The sequence below is a fragment of the Larus michahellis genome, chromosome 1, assembly GCF_964199755.1.
Source record: "Larus michahellis chromosome 1, bLarMic1.1, whole genome shotgun sequence".
NCBI lineage: Eukaryota > Metazoa > Chordata > Aves > Charadriiformes > Laridae > Larus > Larus michahellis.
Window position 1 is genome coordinate 14,738,411 of NC_133896.1, and position 21,103 is coordinate 14,759,513.

General features: G+C 37.7%; 1 protein-coding gene across 6 annotated transcripts in view; it reads right to left on the bottom strand.

Moving 5' to 3' along the window:
- Positions 1–21,103, bottom strand: part of ORC5 (origin recognition complex subunit 5) — a 73,514-nt gene that overhangs the window by 14,597 nt on the left and 37,814 nt on the right. Inside the window, exon 15 of one of the 6 annotated variants that reach the window (XM_074574706.1) lies at positions 2,353–2,477. The exons of 4 other annotated variants lie outside the window; for them this stretch is intronic. In XM_074574706.1, coding sequence (XP_074430807.1) covers positions 2,463–2,477 — 15 coding nt within the window. In that variant the 3' untranslated portion in view covers positions 2,353–2,462. Of the gene's footprint in view, positions 1–2,352; positions 2,478–18,553; positions 19,273–21,103 lie in introns of those variants that run through there. One more of the 6 variants, XM_074574797.1, reaches the window with a different exon arrangement.

Sequence of the window (21,103 nt, forward strand, 5' to 3'; positions counted from 1 at the left end):
GGTCCTTCATTTATAACACTTCTGACCCACAATGGCAGCATTTCTAGATATTGCCAGGTAAGTTCTATCAAGAACAGATAAAAGTAACCTTAAAAATACTACCAAGTATCTGTGATACTGATAGGACTCAATACATTCACAGAAGGCCTCTAAATTTTTAATGTTATCTCCGTAAAATATAGAAGTGTATACACAGAGTTACTAGCCCTCTACTGCTACAGGAAGGACTTCCTCTTTGCAAATATAATTTTGTGTTTCAAAAGTAATTAAAGCAATTAGGATCTCTAACCTGTCCTGAGGACAAAAATCAGTACTCTGTATATGTCATGAGCAGAAATAATGAAATTAAAGGAGACTTCTCATAATCAGATGTTTGTGAGTATCTTCTGAGACTAAACTACCTTGCTTTCTCCAAGAAAGAAAAAGATTTTCAATGTGGCTTAACTGCAGTCTATTTTTGGATTATTATGGTAATTAAGTGTTGAAAGGATATTGATCCAAATCTTGTATAAAGAAATAAGATATTAAGAATTTTTAATTGAAACAAACACTCCAGGAAGATTTGACCCAAATACTTCTGAAATGCAAAAATCAGACACTTTACTCACAAGGCCAGACAAATGGTAAAATACACTGTTGGCTGAAGTGGGCATCTGGCTCCGAAAAATGACAATTTAAAGATACGTGTATTTTGAGATTACTAAACCAAATCTTTACACTCTCCACTCTGCATCCCAACTACTCATGAGAAGCATTGCAGAAGGCTGCAATCAACACTATATTCATTGTGACTACATAAAACTGCACATTTTAGTGGTTCCGTAATTGGAACAAATGGTAACAAAAATAAAAATAGAAACAACTTGAATTGATCACTAAAGTACACACGTACATCATACTGGTACAAAACAAAGCCTCCTCCTGGCACAGCATGCTGTCTCTTGAAAGGACCAGCAAAGGATGCTTAGGAAAGAGTATAGTAAAATTGTAAGCAAAAGAAATTCCCTGACATACACAACTGGCTCCCAGTAATCTTCATTTCAGTGACTTCAGTAATTAGGTATAAAATTGTTCACACATATGGATCTGACCTCTTGAAATACGACATTTCATGTTGTTCTTGTATGTCAAACTGGAACTAAAAAGACTGTGGAATTGTGATGTTAATGCACCTAATCAACACATCGGAGGAGAAATGTATTACGAGGCTGCACATAAACGCCAAGAAATTAGAAACAACAATGCCTAGCTCTCAGTGATACGGCACTGAGTCACACTAGGTTCTAGACCAGCAAACAGGGGAGATGAAAAAAAAAAAAATCTGATTCAAGGCATGTACTTTCATATAAGACAATAATTAGAACTTGATTTCATATGTGATGTTGGATCCTGGACAAGCCAACAGTTACAAACAAAGGTCATATAACAGCAATCAAGAGGAACAGTCACTCTGTTCAAAATCTTCCCTAAAAAAATGAGGACATTTAAGTTTGCATTGGTGTACCTTTGTTCACAGGTACCCTTAATAGAATAGACAAAACACCAAGGATGAACACGAGTTCCAGGTTGGCCGGCTGTCACCACACAGGCACAAGGGAAGAGAGAACTCGGCAAAGTTGCTTTTCCCACAGGTGGGATAAAGAGCAGATTTGGAATCTTCCCTCTCAGAGTGTCCCAGCAAACCAAATATTTGCCCTCAAGGAGAATATTCTGCTCCGATTCAGTAAATCTGGCAGTTTGGTCCTGCCAGGAGCAAGAGAAAGACCAGGATGAAGACTGTCACTGAGGAAATCAATTCACCCCTCTAGCTTCTTGAAAACCAATGAAACCCTACTGTAATGGCACAAAGCTGATAGTTGTAATGTACAGTGAGAAATTTTGGTTTTATTTTAAAAAAATGTATAATTTAAGTTTAGATACACTACAATAGAGGCTATAAATTTATAACATCCATGTGTATTAGCCATTCTACAGAAAGTAAAGCTTTCAGTCATCCATGAATTGATAAGTCATAAAATATTAAAAATTTAAGTTCATTGACCCATTAAATACATCTTAGATGCAATTGCAAAAGATATCTATAAATAGCTTTATACCCCTTGCATAGATGATCCTGCAAAGTGGTCCTAACTACCAGTTTTCCATCTTTTATTCAGTTATACTTGGTCTTATCAGATAAAGAGCATGAAACATCATCTGTCGGCGATTAACTGGAAAGGAAAAAACCTTGTTCTTCAAACACAACCCTTTTTTGCCGTTTCCATCAACCTTTAACACAACTGTGAAATTCTACGGTTGTACTGCTATTACTTCATTTTTCTAACCTGGAGAAAAAGAGATTTTGACACTCACATGTTTGGCAAGCACACGTGTTGGGTAAAAAAGTCATCAGCCAACCAAGGCAACAATGCAGCAGCGAACCAGTGTCCTGGCACACACACCCACTGCGCTGGTCAATTAATTCAGCTGCACCGTGTCTGTGGAGAAGCGGTACGCAGGAAGGGAATGGTCAGGTTGGAATGGGGAAAGAGAAATTTTCTATCAAATATGATTACACTTCAAGCAATCTAGCGGGACTGTTTCATTCTTTGGAGAAGTGACTATGTGACTAAATGACTGTGCCAGTTAAATTCCTGTAAAAGGGAAGCATTGCTTAGGAACAGTACAGAGCCAATTAGAACTTCTCCTGCTTTTACGGCATTCAAGGATAATACCATTTAGATGGACAGAAACATTCAAAGACACAACGCCCCCTTAGATTCTTAAAAACATCTTCTATATAGATGGAGTTAAGATTTGTATGGTTAGTAAACATTGAATATATGGCTCCTGTATCATCACAAATCATTTAGGGAACAAAAGAGTCTAAAATAGAAATGTGCAATTTTCATGTAATTCAGGAATGGATCAAAAGCATAAAAGAACCAACAGAAGGTGTCTTATTTCAGTTTCAGTGGAACACAATGCAATCAAGATATATAATTTCTCAGGTTTCCATGACTAATTAACATATTTATTTTTGCAGTTGATGGTTTTGATTGCCACTGTATTCTTTGAACAATCATTGTGCAAAGATTTTTCTGTAATATTCAATGTTCATAAATCTGCTTTTTTTTAATGTTAAATTAAATCAACATAAAGAGGCTTAATCCCCTCAAAAGTACTATATTGATCACCAAACTCTGAAAAATCCATATAAGAGATCAATGGAAAGGTGCAAAAAAGCAGCAAAGAATCAAGCAATCAATGAAGCTTTTTGATCTCACGGATGAAAGACAGACACCTTCCTACTAATACCGCTATTTGCCTACTGTAGCGAGAAAATGCAGGAGAAAAACAAAACTGAAGAAACAGAGGGGAAGCAGTTATGAATTAGCAAATACACTGCTAGGGTCTGATGAAAAGCTGCTTGTCATTCCAATCGACAGTGCTATATCCTGAACACTCTTCCACCTCCTTGGAGTCCTTTCACATAAGCTTTATGTAACAGATAAGGAGTTCACACAATCACAGAATTTCAGAGTTGGAAGGGACCTCTAGAGATCATCTAGTCCAACTCCCCTGCTAGAGCAGGATTGCCTAGAGCACATCCCTCAGGGCTGCATCCAGGCGGGTCTTGAAAGTCTCCAGAGAAGGGGACTCCACAACCTCCCTGGGCAGCCTGTTCCAGTGCTCTGTCACCCTCAACTTAAAGAAGTTTTTTCTCATATTTGATCAGAACTTCCTATGTTCCAGCTTGTGCCCGTCACCCCTCGTCCTGGGGTACCACTGGTACTGGGAACCACTGAAAAGAGTCTGGCTCCATCCTCCTTAAACCCACCCTTTAGATACTTGTAAACGTTACTAAGGTCTCCCCTCAGCCTTCTCTTCTCCAGGCTAAAGAGTCCCAGCTCTCTCAGCCTTTCACCATAAGGGAGATGCTCCAATCCCTCAATCATCTTTGTTGCCCTACGCTGGACTCTCTCCAGTAGTTCCCAAGGCTATCTTCTGGAATCTTTTCAGTAAACAGAGACAGAAGTATGCCTCAAATACATTTTAATCCCTCCATACCAGAATCTGCACGGCAGTCAATAAATGTCAAAAAAAAACCAAACCAAAAACCCTATCAAAGAACCAAGCAATCAAGAACCAACACCAGGAATTGCTGGTGTCTGCTGTTCCTCAGTAAGAGAAACTCAAGCAGCACAGACCAAAACATTGTCTAGGGTATACTCTCTTGAAAACGCTTCCACTGGAGGCCTTTCCCTCTCTGCCACTGAAGACTCAGACTCTTGCTTTGCAAGAGGTTCTCAACACTTCTTGCCCAAGACGACACATTAAAAGCAGAGCACAGGCTAGGTGCCTACTGCCAGGAGTTACTTACTGGATCAGGACAACCACGCTACTTCTTTCAGGTGCCTGGCAGCCTGTACCCTCTTAATTGCTGCATTCCATTTTACTACCAGAAGTAACATTCTCAAAAGTAGCGGCGCAGATCTCCTCCAACTTAACCAGTGTTCAAAACCAAATCCCCCAAACTATCTCTGTCCTTGCACATCTTGTCCTGCCGAAGCATTACATGTCATTGAAACCTGACTGATTTTATCTGGGAAGTGTACTGAGACTTCCCGATCTCAAGAATAATTTTAAGACCCCAACCTCAGAAACTGTGTTTCTAAGACGCAATTTTGCACTAAAAAAATCTACCCTAACAGAAAAAACCTTCATACAAAGAGTTTTCTGTCTCTAAAACTGTTCTCAATTTATTTTATAACTGAGAAATTGTGCAATATGAATGCTACCATGGTAACAACTCACTTTATTGAACAAGAGAGAAAACAATTATCCCAAACCTGCATATCATGCAAGCACATTGAGAAAATTCAGTGCTGCCCTTCTTCCCCTTGCTATTTTTCCTTGCAAAGAGAAATAGATTTTGAGTTTATACATTATAGCAAGCCAGGCATCATTTTGCTTGTCCCTCCCACTTCTTTGTATATTTTACACCTCTTGAGTGCATGATGTGAAGGACCCGGTTACTTACAAAAAGAAAAAAGGGATTAATGAATCAGAAATGCTCTTCCCCCTCCTGAGTTAAGTACAGAAGAGTCCTATGTAAATGCTTCACGCGTTTAAAAAAAATGAAGCCCTAAGGCAAGCACAGCACATGCTTAGTATTCACTCAGTATACTTAAACAGGAACCCTTACATTTATAGTAAACCAAAAGTTATTCATGTCCAAACATAAATTAAACCTGATTTTACTGTTCTGTCCAAATATTCTTTGTGATACTATGTTTGTGAACATATAGTTGTATTTTATAGACAAGGGACCGTAATATTTTCAGAAGAACTGCATGGATTTAGCCATACAAATCCAATTAATCTCAATAGAAGTTGTATGGCTAAATCCCTGTGCTCAGCTCTAACATTTTGGAAGCAGTGGGGGAGGTTTTTCACATAGTGAATATGTATTATACAAGACTCAGTTTTCTCAAAGAGAAATAAAATTGTATGTAGATACTTACGGATATCAACAAACATGTTTATGTGACACTGTCAAGAAAAATCACATTCCTAGCAAAGCAGGCAATGATTTCTACAAAACTCTGCTTTACCAAAAATAACAGTATTATCCTGCAGTCTGAGAGATAAAACTAATAATATGTACATATAAGTTGGACAAATATTCCTATTTTACTTCCACTTCTGATATTTTTACTTCATTTGCAGTGGATCTGCCTGTCTGATATAAAACGTTAGAGAATGAATGCAATCTTTTGTTCACAGTTAGAGGATAGGCAAAACAACATGTCTGGGACAAATAAAATCCATGTTTTTAAGAGATCACTTTTAAGAAGTAACTTGAAAGTACTGTTTAAAAAGATAATCTCATTTGCCAAACACCTTCTTCACTTTTTTGGTCCATTTACAATCCTGAACAACTTAAAGAGCAGAAATAAGACTACTCTCATCCAACTTCAGCAACAAAGAATGCAGCTAATTTTGGCTCTTTCTTGGTAGATTTTTTCAGTTACTAGGAACAATTTACATGGGCACACATACAATACCAGTTGTGCAAAATCTTAATTCATCAAGCTGTCTTCACAGAGCTAGAACTCTCCAAACCATCCAAATACAACTCATCTTGATTCTGAAATGTATACTGTAATGGTAACTCCTTCACAAATACACACACACATATACTATTAAATATATTTAGTACCTCCCTATGAGGCTCTTACAGGCAATGAAAATATAATTCCAGTAGTTGAACTGGTAAAATTTAATAAAAGGCTACTCTTAGCTGCAGGTGAATGCCCCCTCTCTTTCCACAAAGCCCTCAACAACCAATACCAGAATTTCACTTCATAAATACGGCAACTAGCTGCTTTCCATCTTAGGGAACATTAAAACAAAACCACCAGCGATGTATGCTTTGCATACAGCAGTCAAACAGTTAAATCCCAAGAGTGTTGTAACTGTAGAAGAGATATAAATAATGTCTTATTTTACAATAATTTAGGTTTTGCATTTGTCAGTACTTTTTATATGGACACTTTTTTTTTTCCAGTTCAAGTATAATTCACACAGAGGCAGTGGTGACTTTCGGGTTTTTTTTCCTTGAAGAAGAGAAAGTAAGTGACCACTGGGGATTCGGCTGAGCATATAAAGTATTTAACAAGCAACCAAACAATAAGGACAAATACGCCCAACAAAAGCCATCATATTGCAATTTATTTTTCCTGTATACGCATGTCTCGGCTGGTTGCTCACAGGAAGGTTTAGCCCACGTGCTAGTTGAAAAGTTTTATTTAAAGCTTGTTATATTTCAAATTAATAATGACCATTCAAGTACCGTATCCTCCAAGAGAAGAACAGTAATGACACCTTTTGCCTGAAACGCATGATAAAGCTAATACTTCATAATAAACTAATGCCATTAGAAGTAAAAACATTGCTGTATAACTATAAAGCAACATTTTTCTGTAGTGGTATGTTCTGAAAGCCTTATGGTCTGACTTAAAACAAGTTGATAAAAACATTAGCATGTGCCAAAAAATACACATCATTGACTGGAACAGTATCTGAAATAGCAGCCTCTCTGGCTAGAAGCTCTCCACAAAGCCTTCATTTGCTTTATACAAAACCTGCACATTTTGGGGTACAGAACTTCAGTATATTAAAAATGCTTAACATGATTAAACTTAAGTGATAAAACATTTAATATTTAAATAGACTTAAATAATTTTTTTTTGTGAGGGAGACTTTTATCCATAAACTTTTCCCAAGGCAAAAACCTCAAACACCTCTCTGCCCATGTCTCTTAAAACCTCAGCTACTTCTATTCCCCTAACAACTCAGAATCACAGAATGGCTGAAGTTGGCAGAGATCTCTGCAGGTCATCTGGTCCTACCCCCCTGCTCAAGTAGGGCCACCTACTCCAGGCTGCCCAGGACCATGCCAAAATGGCTTTTGAATATCACCAAGGATGGAGACTCCACCACTGCTCTGGGCAACCTGTGCCAGCACTCAGTCAACCCCACAGTAAGAAAGTGTTTCCTGATGTTCAGAGGGAACTTTCTGTGCTTCAGTTTGTGCCCGTTGCCTCTGGCCTGTCACTGGGTACCGAGAAGAGCCTGGCTCTGTCCTTACTGCACCCTCCCTCCAGGTATTTATATACATTGATAAAATCCCTGAGCCTTCTCCTTTTCAGGTTAAAGGGTCTCAGCTCTTTCAGCCCTTCCCCACAGGAAAGATGCTCCAGTTCCTTTATCACCTGATTTCATTGGCCTTTCGCAAGCCTTTCACTGGATTCTCTCTGTATGTCCATGTCTCTCTTGTACTGGGGAACCCAGACTGGACAAAATACTCCAGCTGTGGTACTCACCAGTATTGAGTAAAGCAGCAGCTCCTTCCAGTTTCTCACTACATCCCTTTACACTCCATAGACCTTCTGCTCCTCCTGCTCCCTCCAGCTCTCAGCAGAAGATGCTCCACACCCCGTGCCTGGGTCTTGGTTAGGTCCTTGCTAAATGGCCAGCACCAGGTCAAACAGAAAAACAACCTGCGCATGTGCTAAAGAGTCTCCTGAACAGAAGGTATGAACATGGACACCAACTGTCATTAGATTTGTAGAGTGAATGGCTTTGAAACTTGTGCCTGTCAATTTCAGCCAGAACTAGATAAACTAAGAAAAGGTGTAAAGGATATAAACAGGGTGAAAGAACTGATAGATATACAATTGAGCCTGTTTCCTTAGGAAACCAAGCTACAAGATACTCAAGAAATGAAATAGCAATCTGAAAAGCAGATACTGTGAATATAAGGTACATGTTAAAGATCACCACACTCAAATATATTAAGTACTTGGATGGGGCAGCCTTATCAGTTATCCTCAATGAATCATAGAATCATAGAATCATTTAGGTTGGAAAAGACCCTTGGGATCATCGAGTCCAACCATCAGCTCCACTCTACAAAGTTCTCCCTTACACCATATCCCTTAACACCACATCTAAACGAGTCTTAAACACATTCAGGGATGGTGACTCCACCACCTCCCTGGGCGGCGTATTCCAGTGTCTAACCACTCTTTCTGTGAAGAATTTTCTCCTAATGTCCAGCCTAAACCTACCCTGCTGCAGCTTGAACCCATTCCCTCTTGTTCTATCGCTAATTACCTGTGAGAAGAGACCAGCACCAACCTCTCTACAATGTCCTTTCAAGTAGTTGTAGAGAGTGATGAGGTCTCCCCTCAGCCTCCTCTTCCTCAAACTAAACAGTCCCAGCTCCTTCAATCGCTCCTCATAAGATTTATTCTCCAGGCCCTTCACCAGCTTCGTTGCCCTCCTCTGCACTCGCTCCAGCACCTCGATATCTCTCTCATATTGAGGTGCCCAGAACTGGACGCAGTACTCAAGGCGTGGCCCCACCAGTGCTGAGTACAGGGGGACAGTCACCTCCCTCCTTCTGCTGGTCACACTATTTCTAATACAAGCCAGGATGGCATTGGCCCTCTTGGCCACCTGGGCACACTGCTGGCTCATGTTCAGCCGCTTGTCAATTAGAACCCCCAGGTCCTTTTCTGCCAGGCACCTCTCCAGCCACACTTCCCTAAGCCTGTGGTGATGCATGGGGTTGTTGTGGCCCAACTGCAGGACCCGGCACTTGCCCTTGTTGAAGCACATTCCATTAGCATTGGCCCATCGGTCCAATCTATCCAAGTCTCTCTGTAGAGCCTCCCTATCCTCATGCAGATCAACACTCCCGCTTAGCTTCGTGTCATCTGCAAACTTGCTGATGATACACTCTATGTCCTTATCAAGGTCATCAATAAAGATGTTAAACAGAAATGGTCCCAACACTGAGCCCTGAGGGACACCACTTGTGACCGGCCGCCAGCTGGATTTAACTCCATTGACCACCACTTCTGTGCTCCAGACAAAACTATGTTTGGATGTGGACCAATGTACAACAAATCAGTAACTAAACACTGACATGCTTATCCTTCATTTCAAGTTTGTTTTGTGGTGGGGTTTTTTTGTTGTTTTGTTTGGGTTTTGTGTGTTTTTTAATTTTTTTTTAAAGATCTAAACCAAATCCTTCTTTAAAAGAAAGAAGAAAATATAGCAAACCAAAACAAAAACAAACATGATATTCCCATGCAGCCTCCTACGACCAAACCTTCCTGGTGGTCTATAATAGCAGTAGCTTGTTGAAGAAACGAAGGATGAAATGCAGTCAGTAGCTATTAATGTATGCAGGATCGTCTGCTTCAGAAGTAAACTGTCAGTTATTAATTTAGAAATGTAACTTCCATTTATTTGACTAATTAAATAATACCTCACTGTAAGATTTTTCAGAGGATAGTCGTCGTTATCCAGGTTCAGGGCTTAGCTTTTAGTCTCTAAGTGTTTATTTACTTCAAGTGAGAAGCCCCTGGCTCTTCTGCCTGAGTGCAATCCACAAAAAAAACGTGTCTCCCTGCTTTTAGGCTGGCTCATCACCAGCCAGAGCCTGAGTTACAGTTCCCAGTGGCAGAATGCAGCCTATTCAAAACAGCATGATTAATTTAACTAAAAAGAAAACCACAAGCAGAGAGAAATGGATTAAAAAACAACAAAACCCTACATACATATGGTCTTATCTGAGACTTGCCTTGTTAACATTCCACTTTTTTCAGCCATAGGGTGAAGCACTTGCTGGTACCACCCGCCGCAGTGCAACTGACACCTCTGACACTATAACCTGAATCCTTCCCCCTCTCCACCACAACCCAAGGCTGAATTCAGGTATTGTTTCCCTCATTACAAAGCAACTGAAAGAAAGCCACTGCCAGGTTCCCAGAAAGCTGGGGAAAGGCTTAACTGCATTTAACCCTTAGGGCTCCCTGAAACCAGCCTCATGACATCCTCTGGTGCCAGGGACGCACAAAGCATCGGTAATTCCCACACATTCTTTGTAACTGTGAAATGCTGTATTTGAGAGTGCCACAGATGATACAGGCACAGAGCATGGACAGGGTGCTACCAAAGAGGGGAGTTTCATTTTCTTCACTGCGATCAGGTGCTATAATTCTCCTATAAAGACCTAGTGGCAGGACCACAGATGTAATATGGTATTAATAACTATTCGCTTTCTAGTTTTTCCCTCCAACAAATAAATGTATTCACCTTTCCAAATTTGTTCTCCAGGTTCTCTGTAAGAGGAGAATCCAATAATGTAATGGACTGACAGAAGTCAGCTGTGCCCAAAAATACTCTTTTTACCATTTCAATTATATGACCATTATTCACAATAAATATACACTGCCACACTCCTTGTACTCAGAATGGGAAGTAAATATAGCAGTATATATGTTATATTTGTGGATGTCCACTTTTTCACAGCTGCAAGTTGGTATTTATAACTGACAAAGAAAAAGCTGAGACAAAGAAAAAGAAGTAGCTCAAGTACTGACGAAAAGTGACTGACAAATCTTATTTAGCCGGGAGGTTAGACTTATATTCGGAAGAAAAACACTGGTGACTTACCTTGGGCCATCCAAATACCTGACATAGGCAAAGATTCCAGTGACACAAACAATATCATCACTAAAGTCAACTATCCAATAAAGATGCAGTCCAGACATTACAACTTATCACAGCTGTATTTTCAGCCAATGCATTAAATCTGTCACTTTAACTTCTCTATGGAATTAAATAACTTCAGAAAAAGATAGCCAATTTTAACACGAATTAAACGGCTTTCCAAATGGATAATCAAATATTTCCTTGCCTTCTACAGTTTAAGACTAAGTTGTATATTTTTATTTATTTATTTTTAAGTATTGGTACTTAATATCACATCTTCTTTCCTTGAATCTTGATCACTGTAGGAATGTACAGTAAGTGTCCTGACCTATCAGTCATCTAAAAAGTTGATCAGGTTGATGCCTGTGTGTCATTTTATATATGGTACTCAACTATGATTATGCTGTAAACAACCTAAAAATACAATTTAAAAAAAAAAAAAAAAAGACAGACAAATAATTGCACATGTTTTCAGAACCTAGAAAGTGTAGTTTTCCAAATGTCTCCACTTAGGAGCAGCGAGCAATCTGAACATGCCTATACTGTATCAGTGACTTCAGCTACAGAGTACCTCTATATTAAGGATGAGTCTTGCATGTATGCACGAGAGCGTGCGTCTGGAGCATAGGGCTAGTTCTACTATTACTCCAGAACACTGCTCTTTTGTTCTAACATCACTACAAAACAAGTAAATATAAAAAAAAAAAAACACAACACAAAACCTAGGAGATGAAGAATACATGGCCAAACTTTCATACCCCCTGCTTCCAATCCCTGCTTCTTCCTATTTAAAACATGTTAGGATTTAACATCCAAATGAGCAGCTTTTCTCTTACTACCCAAGTAAACCCAGTTAAAAGTATTATGAAGATGACAGTGATTGACAGTTACATGATGACACACCTGACACATATCACATCTGCCAATACTTACTTTTTTCCTCGTTCATGCAGGTTTATTTTTTTCCAGAAGACTATAGTATTTATTAGTACAACATTTCCTAATTCAACATGCAGGGAAAGTTGTTTAACTAGCTTTTTAAAATTTGGTTCTAAAATAAGAGTTAATTAATTTTAAGTAAATTAAATTCCTGAGTTTCAGTATTTTTAGTCATATGAATATGACTTTAAGCAAGCCTATCATCTGATGCAATAGATACTTTATGTGGATAGCACTTTTAAAGGTAATACAGATAAGAGTATTGTTCTGCTTATGAGGCAGAGGGAGTTAACTCATGAAATATTCAGTTTTAATTAAGATTACTGTATCAAAGGCAAGGCTTAATGCAGAATTGAAGCAGGATCAAGGTTAATGCCTATTCTAAAGCAAATTAACATAAATTATGCTTCACTAGTGTACCATAAGTCTTATTTTGTCAATTTATGCTATGTGAGATCATAGAAATTAAGAGATGGAAAACACCTATTAAGTCATATTCTTTCTCCTCCCTCCAACACAGAATTCTTTCCTTGAGTTTACTTCTGAATGCTTTGTCCACTGTCATTTTCAATAGCTCAAGCAGTGGGGCACTACTCTAAAACTTCAGGGGAGACTATTACACACTTTAACATCTCCAACAGAAAGGGTGTTTTATGGTATTCAAAGCTAAGATTCCCCTCATCTTATTTCTTAGACCTCTTTGGACTTCTCTGAATGAATCCTTTCTTGGCACTTGAAGGCTATAAATACTCTCAGACATTTTCATCATCCCTTGGTAGCTATTTAACCAAATTAGTGTAGGGATCATCTCTCTTCATCTGAAGATCACCAAGCACACAGATAGCTATAAGTAATAATTACACGTGTTCATTTCCTTTAATCTTTCTTCACAAGTCATTCCATTCTAGCCTTTAATTTTTGCCTCTCTTCATGCCTGTATCTTCTTTTAAGTGTTAGCACTTTCCAATTATTTTTCTTTCTCTGAACAGCTTTATTTTGGGTCATTTCCACTTACGCATGTTAGCTTGAATTTAAGACTTCATCCTGACTTTTCACTGATGTAGGTAGGTTTTTGCTGTTTGGGGTTTTTTATTTGGTTTGTTTGGGTTTTTTAATAAAATATCAGGCTCAAATCTCCTCTCTGTTCAGGTCAAACAGCCACACAAAGAAACAAAATACCTGCACTAGAGACTAGCATTTTAGCTTATTAAAAATATGGTAAGCATAAGTGACTAATAAATTCAAATCATTTACATTAATCATTTTTATATTTGGCTCTGTTTTTCTAGGTTTTAGGCACCATCAACTTTGGGCAATCAGTCTGAAACCTCTTTGGGTTTCAGTGTACAGATAATTAACCTTTTTCCTTTGTATTTGTCTTTTTTAGTATCTGCATAAACACCTCCATTAACAAGAAAATTATATCAAGACTTCAAGCATTATTTTTTATCTCCTATTATACTGATGATTACTATCACGTTTGCTACCTTTCTTCCTGACCACTCCAACACGCCGAGCTATCCCCAGTTCCTGAGCACAACGGCAGTTACAACAGCCACAGTTACAACCTGAGCCAGACCGAGACTGCTTCACTCTTGTCAGACAGCAGTCTGGCTCGCTGAAGTGAATTCCAGACACCAAGCAGAATTAAAATTTGGGGTATTTTTGGTATGGGAAATGAGAATAAGATATTGGTTTGAGTAGGTGTTAATCTAATCATAGAAGTGATAAAAGGAGATTCCTTTTCTGCTAAGGAGATATTGCCATGCTAATTCTCTCCACCTGTACTCTTTATTTCTCCCAGTCCTTAAGAAGTGGTCTGGTTCTGGTCACAGCTGCACAGAAAACATGCTAAATTAAGTGGTCAAATAGCACAGCCTAGTCTCTTAAAATGCCTACCACAAGGTTAAAACCAGTGAGGTCTCAATGCTTTTTGCTTTGTCTAGGAGGGAAGGAAAAAGGCAGACCAAGCAGGTGTTGACCAGCAGACCAGCCTACCACGCAACAGCTCCAGTCAGTCAGTCACCAGTCACCATGGCTCCCAGTTGGCCATGTATCCCACTTCACTGCTTCTACTGGTAGCCCATTGCAATTTATGATACAAGTTGATAATTTAAACAAAATGCTTAGCTGCAGCAAAAGCTCATTTGTAAGAGCTAAGTATCCAGGATGAAGTTAAGTGGCAAGCCTCTGTCACTATTAACTAATAGGCAGTCAGATAAAAACAAAAGATAGAATTTTCAGGATACAATTAAAAAGCAATACAGAGCGATTATGCCCTTGATGCCCCTGCTATACCTGTTCAGTGAATCAGAACTGATTACTGCAGTCTCCCAGCCTTCTAGACTGTCAGTCTAGCATTTTTCACAAGCACTACAGTCACACAAATTATTAAAAAGCTTTTCTCCACACCATCAGTGTTATACATCCATTAGAGGCCACTCCAGGCTAGAAAATATCTGTTGCAAAAAGTCTTCCTAGGCCATATGCTAGTAATAAATAAAAAAGGCTGGAAAAGATCATTTTGTAACAACAATCTTCAGTTTTCTTCTCATGTCTGTGTGGTAATCTCTTAAGTCAATCTGTTTACTCTCTGTATCAACTATAGCAAATTTTTATTATGTATATGATTTGTTAGTTCATCTTTTGACATTCTCTTTCATATTTCTTGCCTAGGTATCTAGAACATGGAAGGCCCTCTTGTTCATTTTATGTAGGTCACAGATGGTCTATAATATATCCAGCACTCTTCAATTATTAAGTAGATCAACCGGAGTCTTCATCTTCTCTATACCTTCTAATAAATATTCGAGCTACCATCCCTCTTATTTTTTCAAACACACTACTAACCTAAGTCTGAATTCAGAACCTTTCAGACGGCTCAGATGTTCTGTGTGTATATTCTACTCTTCATACTGGAATGTTTTAATAAGTTCATAAAAGGATGATGAACTTCCCACCCTTCATTTGTATTATATTTCAAGAAACATTTATGGAAGGTGAGCAGGCAGGGGAAAAAAAAAAAAAGTATGTAAAAACATGCACACTGAAAGTTACCTTTCAATGTTCTACATGAATTGCTATGGAGACCTAGCATCATGTCCTGTTAGAAATGGCAACATATATATAAATTTATAATTTTATCCAGAAATTACCATTAATTAGAAAACAAGACAATAATTTGAAATTTAAAATACAGAATTTTTGGTAATGGGATTATTTTTTTTTTAAAGACCTTTCTCTACCTGGATAACAGCAGGGTAATGGATGTTCATCTGAATGAAGTGAAAGTTGCCCCATCACATGTTAATGAAACACACTTCCAGCTCAGCATCTGCTCATCTGAACTAGATCTGTCTTCAAATATTTCAATTTTAATTTCAGTTGTTAAGCTGGGCCCAAAAATCCACACTGAATAAGATAAGTCATATTTTTAAATTCTACCTCTAAAACACTTCCTGATATTTAAATAACTGAGTGGCCTTTCATTTTTATTTTTTTTAATTCTTCTATGGATTCCACTCACAGAGGTTATACCTTGCCTATTCATATTTCAAAACAAGAAAGGTAGAAGATCCTACCTGTCTTGATGTATTTGGCTTTCTCATGTGGAAAAAGATCACTCTCAGAGCGTTTTTGACAAGACAGAGAGCTGTTCTGTAGTTGTTCTTATTGAAATACTGTTCAAAGATGTTCATGTTGCAATTTCAAGCATGTAAAATGACAGATCATTATCACAGAATTCTCCGAAATAAGTTTCTACCAGGAAAACCTTGTCATTGAAAAGACAGGGTTTCAGCACTTGTTCTCAGGAATAAGTCAAAAGCAGTGCAGCAAAAAGGGATGGGAAGGCCAAGGCCAGCTTGCTGGCCACGCAATGCAACCCCGGGCATGCTCTTCCCAAGTATACAACACAGAGTAACTGGCAACTAAATCCACAGGAGGAACGAATGGGAAGGCGTACAAATTGGTTATTTCCCCTATTCTGCAAACATTTTGACAAGGAATATGACACCCAACAAGGGATATTTGATGGTGGGTTTTTCCATTTGTTTTAGAAGCAAATCAGAATAATTCCTGAGAAAACACCTTTTGATCAATCTGAAGAATAATTACCAAGAAAACACTTCTTAGTCCTTCAGGATAGGACAGCTTTAGATATCTACAATGTAAACATTTGCATAATCTGAGGCTGTCTTGACTCCATTTCTAGCTGATGGAGCAAAATCAGTACACCAGGACATGGTTCGCTGTAACCTAATATAGATTTTAAAACTATTCATAGACAGAGTGGTTTTAGATGCTCGTGTCTAAATCAGGGTGTGTGGGATGATGTTCTCTGCATGCCTGTTTCTCTTTATTAACTAGAAAAACACACTGACTAGCTCAGTTATACTTTTACTGTGCAGATGCTTATATACAGCTAGAACCACTCTCATCCAAAATAATCACATTACTACTTCTGTTGGCTGCCCTCCACCTCATGTGAAAAATTAAATCATAAGGTAGTAAGGACAAGAGACCTCGTGCAGCACCTAATGCACCTTCAGATATTCATCACCATTTTCAGCCTTTAAAATAATAATTTTTTTTTCATGGCAGATTCACATGTTGGTTAGCCAAAGCACAGGGATCTTTTCTAAAAACTTACTTTCCTGAATCAAGCTTTTCCAAGTCTGAGCTACTGTAGGACTTGTTTCAGCTTATTCTGTCACTCTTCATATTTTAAATAAGTGATATTTGCAATGTTTACTAAGAATATAAACTTTTCATAAGTGAGGTTTACTCATACCCTGCTATCAATCTTCCACACTGCTCCCCCGAAATATTTTCCAGTTTTCATTTTCATAGATGGAGAAGAGAGATTATGTCAATTCTTAACTATTCCTCATCTATCACGAGCTATTCTTTGGTCAACAAGCTTCATATTTTGAAATCCTCTTTTTCAAACTAACTGTAATGCAACTCCTTGTTCTGTCCATGATACTATGACAAGCCCCACTATCTCCTATCAAATGAACACAGAAACCAGCAGAGGGTCTTTGGGGAAGGAGTCAAGTAGAAAGTCAGTAGCTAGAACTGACTGCAGCTGCCAGGGCAGAAACGGTACAAGTATTCACCAAAGTGATCCAACATATTCTTTAATGGACTACTTTGCTACCTTGTGCTCTAACACTGTACCTGTACACAGCCTCAGTACTTTCCAACCTCATCAAAAACTGGAAGGGGTCCCTGGTACAGATACAATGCTACAAATTTATTTTGCATGTGATAAAGCAAAATCATCTGTATTGAAGTGACAGGTGGGGTGTTAAGTACCTAAAGAGAACATAGTGTAGACAGGGAGACGTGGGAGCACGTTACACAGAGAGGGGCACAGGGACCTTATCAGAACTAGTCCAAGGAGCATATCAGTAAAAAGAATGTAAAATTATAGCCAAACTCTTTAACCAGTGATTCTGAACCACCTTTCATGCTATTACTGAAGTTGCAATTATATTCATGACTGCATGTGCAGGGAAGTAAAAGACATTTAGTAAGTGAAGGCTTGCAAAATTAAGATCTTGACAAGGTATCTGTGTCCTTACAACTCTCCTGAAGTTAACACCAAGGAGCAAGTAAACCTATTTAGGCTAAAAGACAATGGCAGCAAAAAGTAAAGCAGGTAAAATTGGCCTTAAGTAGTCTTAAATCTGGAATTAGACATTAGTTCTAGTCACCAGGGAAGTGAACAAGTGAGGGCACTCAAGGTAACTATTTGACCACATGGGCTAGTTCTGCTTTTTAAATTGTATTTCACTGAACTAGGTTCTATACAAGTGTTCAACAAAGAGACAGGTATTCCCCCCCAAACACGTTGTGATCCAACAACCTGTTGGGGGAGAGAAACCAGACAAGTTATTTTTAAGGAAGAGACAAATATATTTTATGAGGAGTGTTAATAATGTCACTTGGGGGCTCAAGAGATTTTTTTTTTTTTAATCTTATATTGTATCTTGTTAGGCATATCATCTTAAATCAAGAGATTTGCAAGAGAACTACTGAACTCTGTCATAATTCTTTAATTTACCTTGTGTCTTAGTATTGTGTCCTAACTTATTTCCATGAACAGCTGAACAGCTGGTGATTCTGGAATAGATTATGTGCATACACGAAACAGTTAAAGCAAAGTGATTAAAAAACTTATCATATACTGGCTGTTTTTAGATATATATGTTATCAAGAGAGGTTGTGCAGTACTTGCCTAATTAATCTTTGCTGTCTTAACAGATGAACCAGATGTACTATTATGTTCTTTGTTCTTCCCTAAAGAGGGGATGAGCCGATTATTTATCTCCAAACAATAGGAGTTCATGTACCACAGTGAAGAATTTTTTTTTTAATCTGTGCAGCAATCACTAACAAGCTTCAGCTGCAACTGCTTGATGTAAACACAGTGCGAAGATGTTCCTGGAGTATTAAATTATGTTCCTTCCATTAAGTACATGAAACCAATTTCTAAATAAGCATGTAAAGAAAGGCATGGAAAGGACAGAGTCTGGAAGGAGGGAAACTGTTTCATCTTTCATGTACTCATATTTACTTCTTTTATACACCAACACATTTCCATAGATAAGTTAAAATTTCAAGCTTCAAATACTATTTACAAATAATGCGCCAAGAGAACATAAGTTAAAGAAACTGTTGATTGATGCAGCACATTCCCCATGCTATCTAGCAAGCAATCCAAGACATGTGAAGGGCACAAAGGCATATATAACAGCAAGTTCACAGGGCCACAAGAATTGTTTGTGAAAGTTATGAACAGATTCACAGAGTACATAAAAATCTTCATCACTACTGTACCTCAGAATCACATTTTTATTTAATTATATTTGAAAAGAACAAATTTATTGTAAATCAGTTTTAGAAAGCCTTAAAATGTAGCTACTTATTGGTTTATGAGTGCAAATTCTTAGGGAGATGCTACTGAAAAAAACCCCTAAGATTAAATAGCAAGAAAGTTTTGATACGTGTCCATTTTTCTAGATAAAAGACAGAACAAATTTAGGAATTCCCTTTATCTTCCTGATGAACTCAATCTCATCTGAAGTCTTCTCAATAGCCTTTCCCTTGTCATAACCAAAATTTCTTCTATAAAACTGGTTTTCAATAATTCAAAACAATTTGTCTTCTTAAATACATTTAAGTGTTTTTAAGACATAGATTAAGTGCCGAGCTGGACGCTATTACCAGAAGCTCTTCACAGAAATAAGATAAGTTTTCTACCTTGAATTACTGAAAAGAAAGAATTCAAATAGAACAGAATAGAATTTGATTAAGAAAGCCTCCCAAGAGATTGCAAAGCTGTATTAACAGTATATGGCAAAAAATGAAAACAAAATCAAACTAGGTCAAACAACATAACATAGCTCAAACGTAATTAGTTTTCCTAAAAGATCTTTTCCGTATCAACTAAAACTTGAAGCAATCAAGCATATTCGTTTCTCCACAATTTAAATTAGAAAGTACAACTTGAACTAAAAATACTTTTATTTTTATTCACAGCCATCCTGAGACTTAAAAAAACCCACCAACCTACAGTCAGCTATTTGGTTAAAAGTAAGTAATGTTTTCTCCTTTCCTTTTGCTTAACAGCAGGTGCTCTCAAGCTGCCATAGTCAGTCCTAAAGTGCTAACCTATGTCACCATGCTGTGCATCACATTAGGTTCCCATTTCAGTTCGTGAATTTCTGCCAGATTAGTCCAGTCCAATAACAAAAAAAGAGACAAGAAGAGTTATTTATTACATCTTATCACCATCTTCCCAAACCTACTGAAAATTAACACCGTACTGATCAACAGATTACTGCACTTTTTAATCAACAGACAGATCCGGCAAAATAAAGCGTGTCTGATGCATAATACACCTATAAAAGAATATAGGCATTAGGATCAAATAAAGCAGTAATAATATAAACTTTTAAAAAAACGCAGCTTAAAATTTGCTAACTGCTAAGAATGCTGTTATAACAATTTAAAAATCTTTTAGGTACGGGTAACAATGGAAGTCACAGGATGAAAAAGTTGCATTACAAACCCATTTGGACAATAAACCTGCAGGGAACATACAAATTATATATGGATGTTGTATATGACATTATATAAGACTAACAAATATTCTGTGCTGGCAAGATGTGTCTATCTTCACTCGCACTAAAAAAGGAGGGGAAGTTTATCTGGACCAGTAATGAGAACGAGATAACCCCAGAGTCTACGGTTTATATTCGATCATTCTTGTCATTGGGAGGGTACGAAGCAAAGGTCTTCTGATGGACGAGATAAAGAGGTACAAACCTTAAGAGTTCTCATGAAGAAAAAAAAGAAAAGGAAAAAGCAGCTTTTAAGACCTTTTCCATCTAGTTCCATTTTTTTGTAAAAGCAAATGCTTCCCCCTGCAAGAAACTACAGCAGGACCATTCTGGGCATGACAACTCCCATGGCCAGACTGGATTAAGCCGTGCAATTTTATGTACTTTCCTCTGAAGTAAGAGGACAGTGAAATGCAAACAGTCATTTGCAGATTAAATCAATAGGGCAGAAGCAGAGGCTGATGACATCCTCTGATAATTTAAGTCTAGAACTCAAGAAGTTATAAAAATAGGGAAATACATGAGAGTATGTTTATATCCCAGAAACAAAGTTTAAGAAAATCTACACACAGAATCAACTCCAAGAGACACTAACTTTTACAATCATCTCACTTCTGAATGTTCACTACTTAATACTCAATAATGCAACATTTTAACAACATATAAAATAATTATTCAATTATATCAACATTTTTGTATACAACTATTCAAATCTCTACCTAATTTTGAGGTACAGCTGCTCAGTACTGCCTAAAGGGTGTACAAAGCAAAGTAAGACACTCTCCAAATTCAGGTGCATGATATATTGTAATTATGTCCTGAATCAGCTTGCAATATGATCTATGAGATTAAAAACTTTTTTTTTTTAACATTCAACAAGAAAATAAGAAATCTCACCTCAACATAAACTTCAATCATGAATTTTTGAATGCTAAGCTCATCTGAGAACAAGACAGAACTCTGTATATATATTCTAC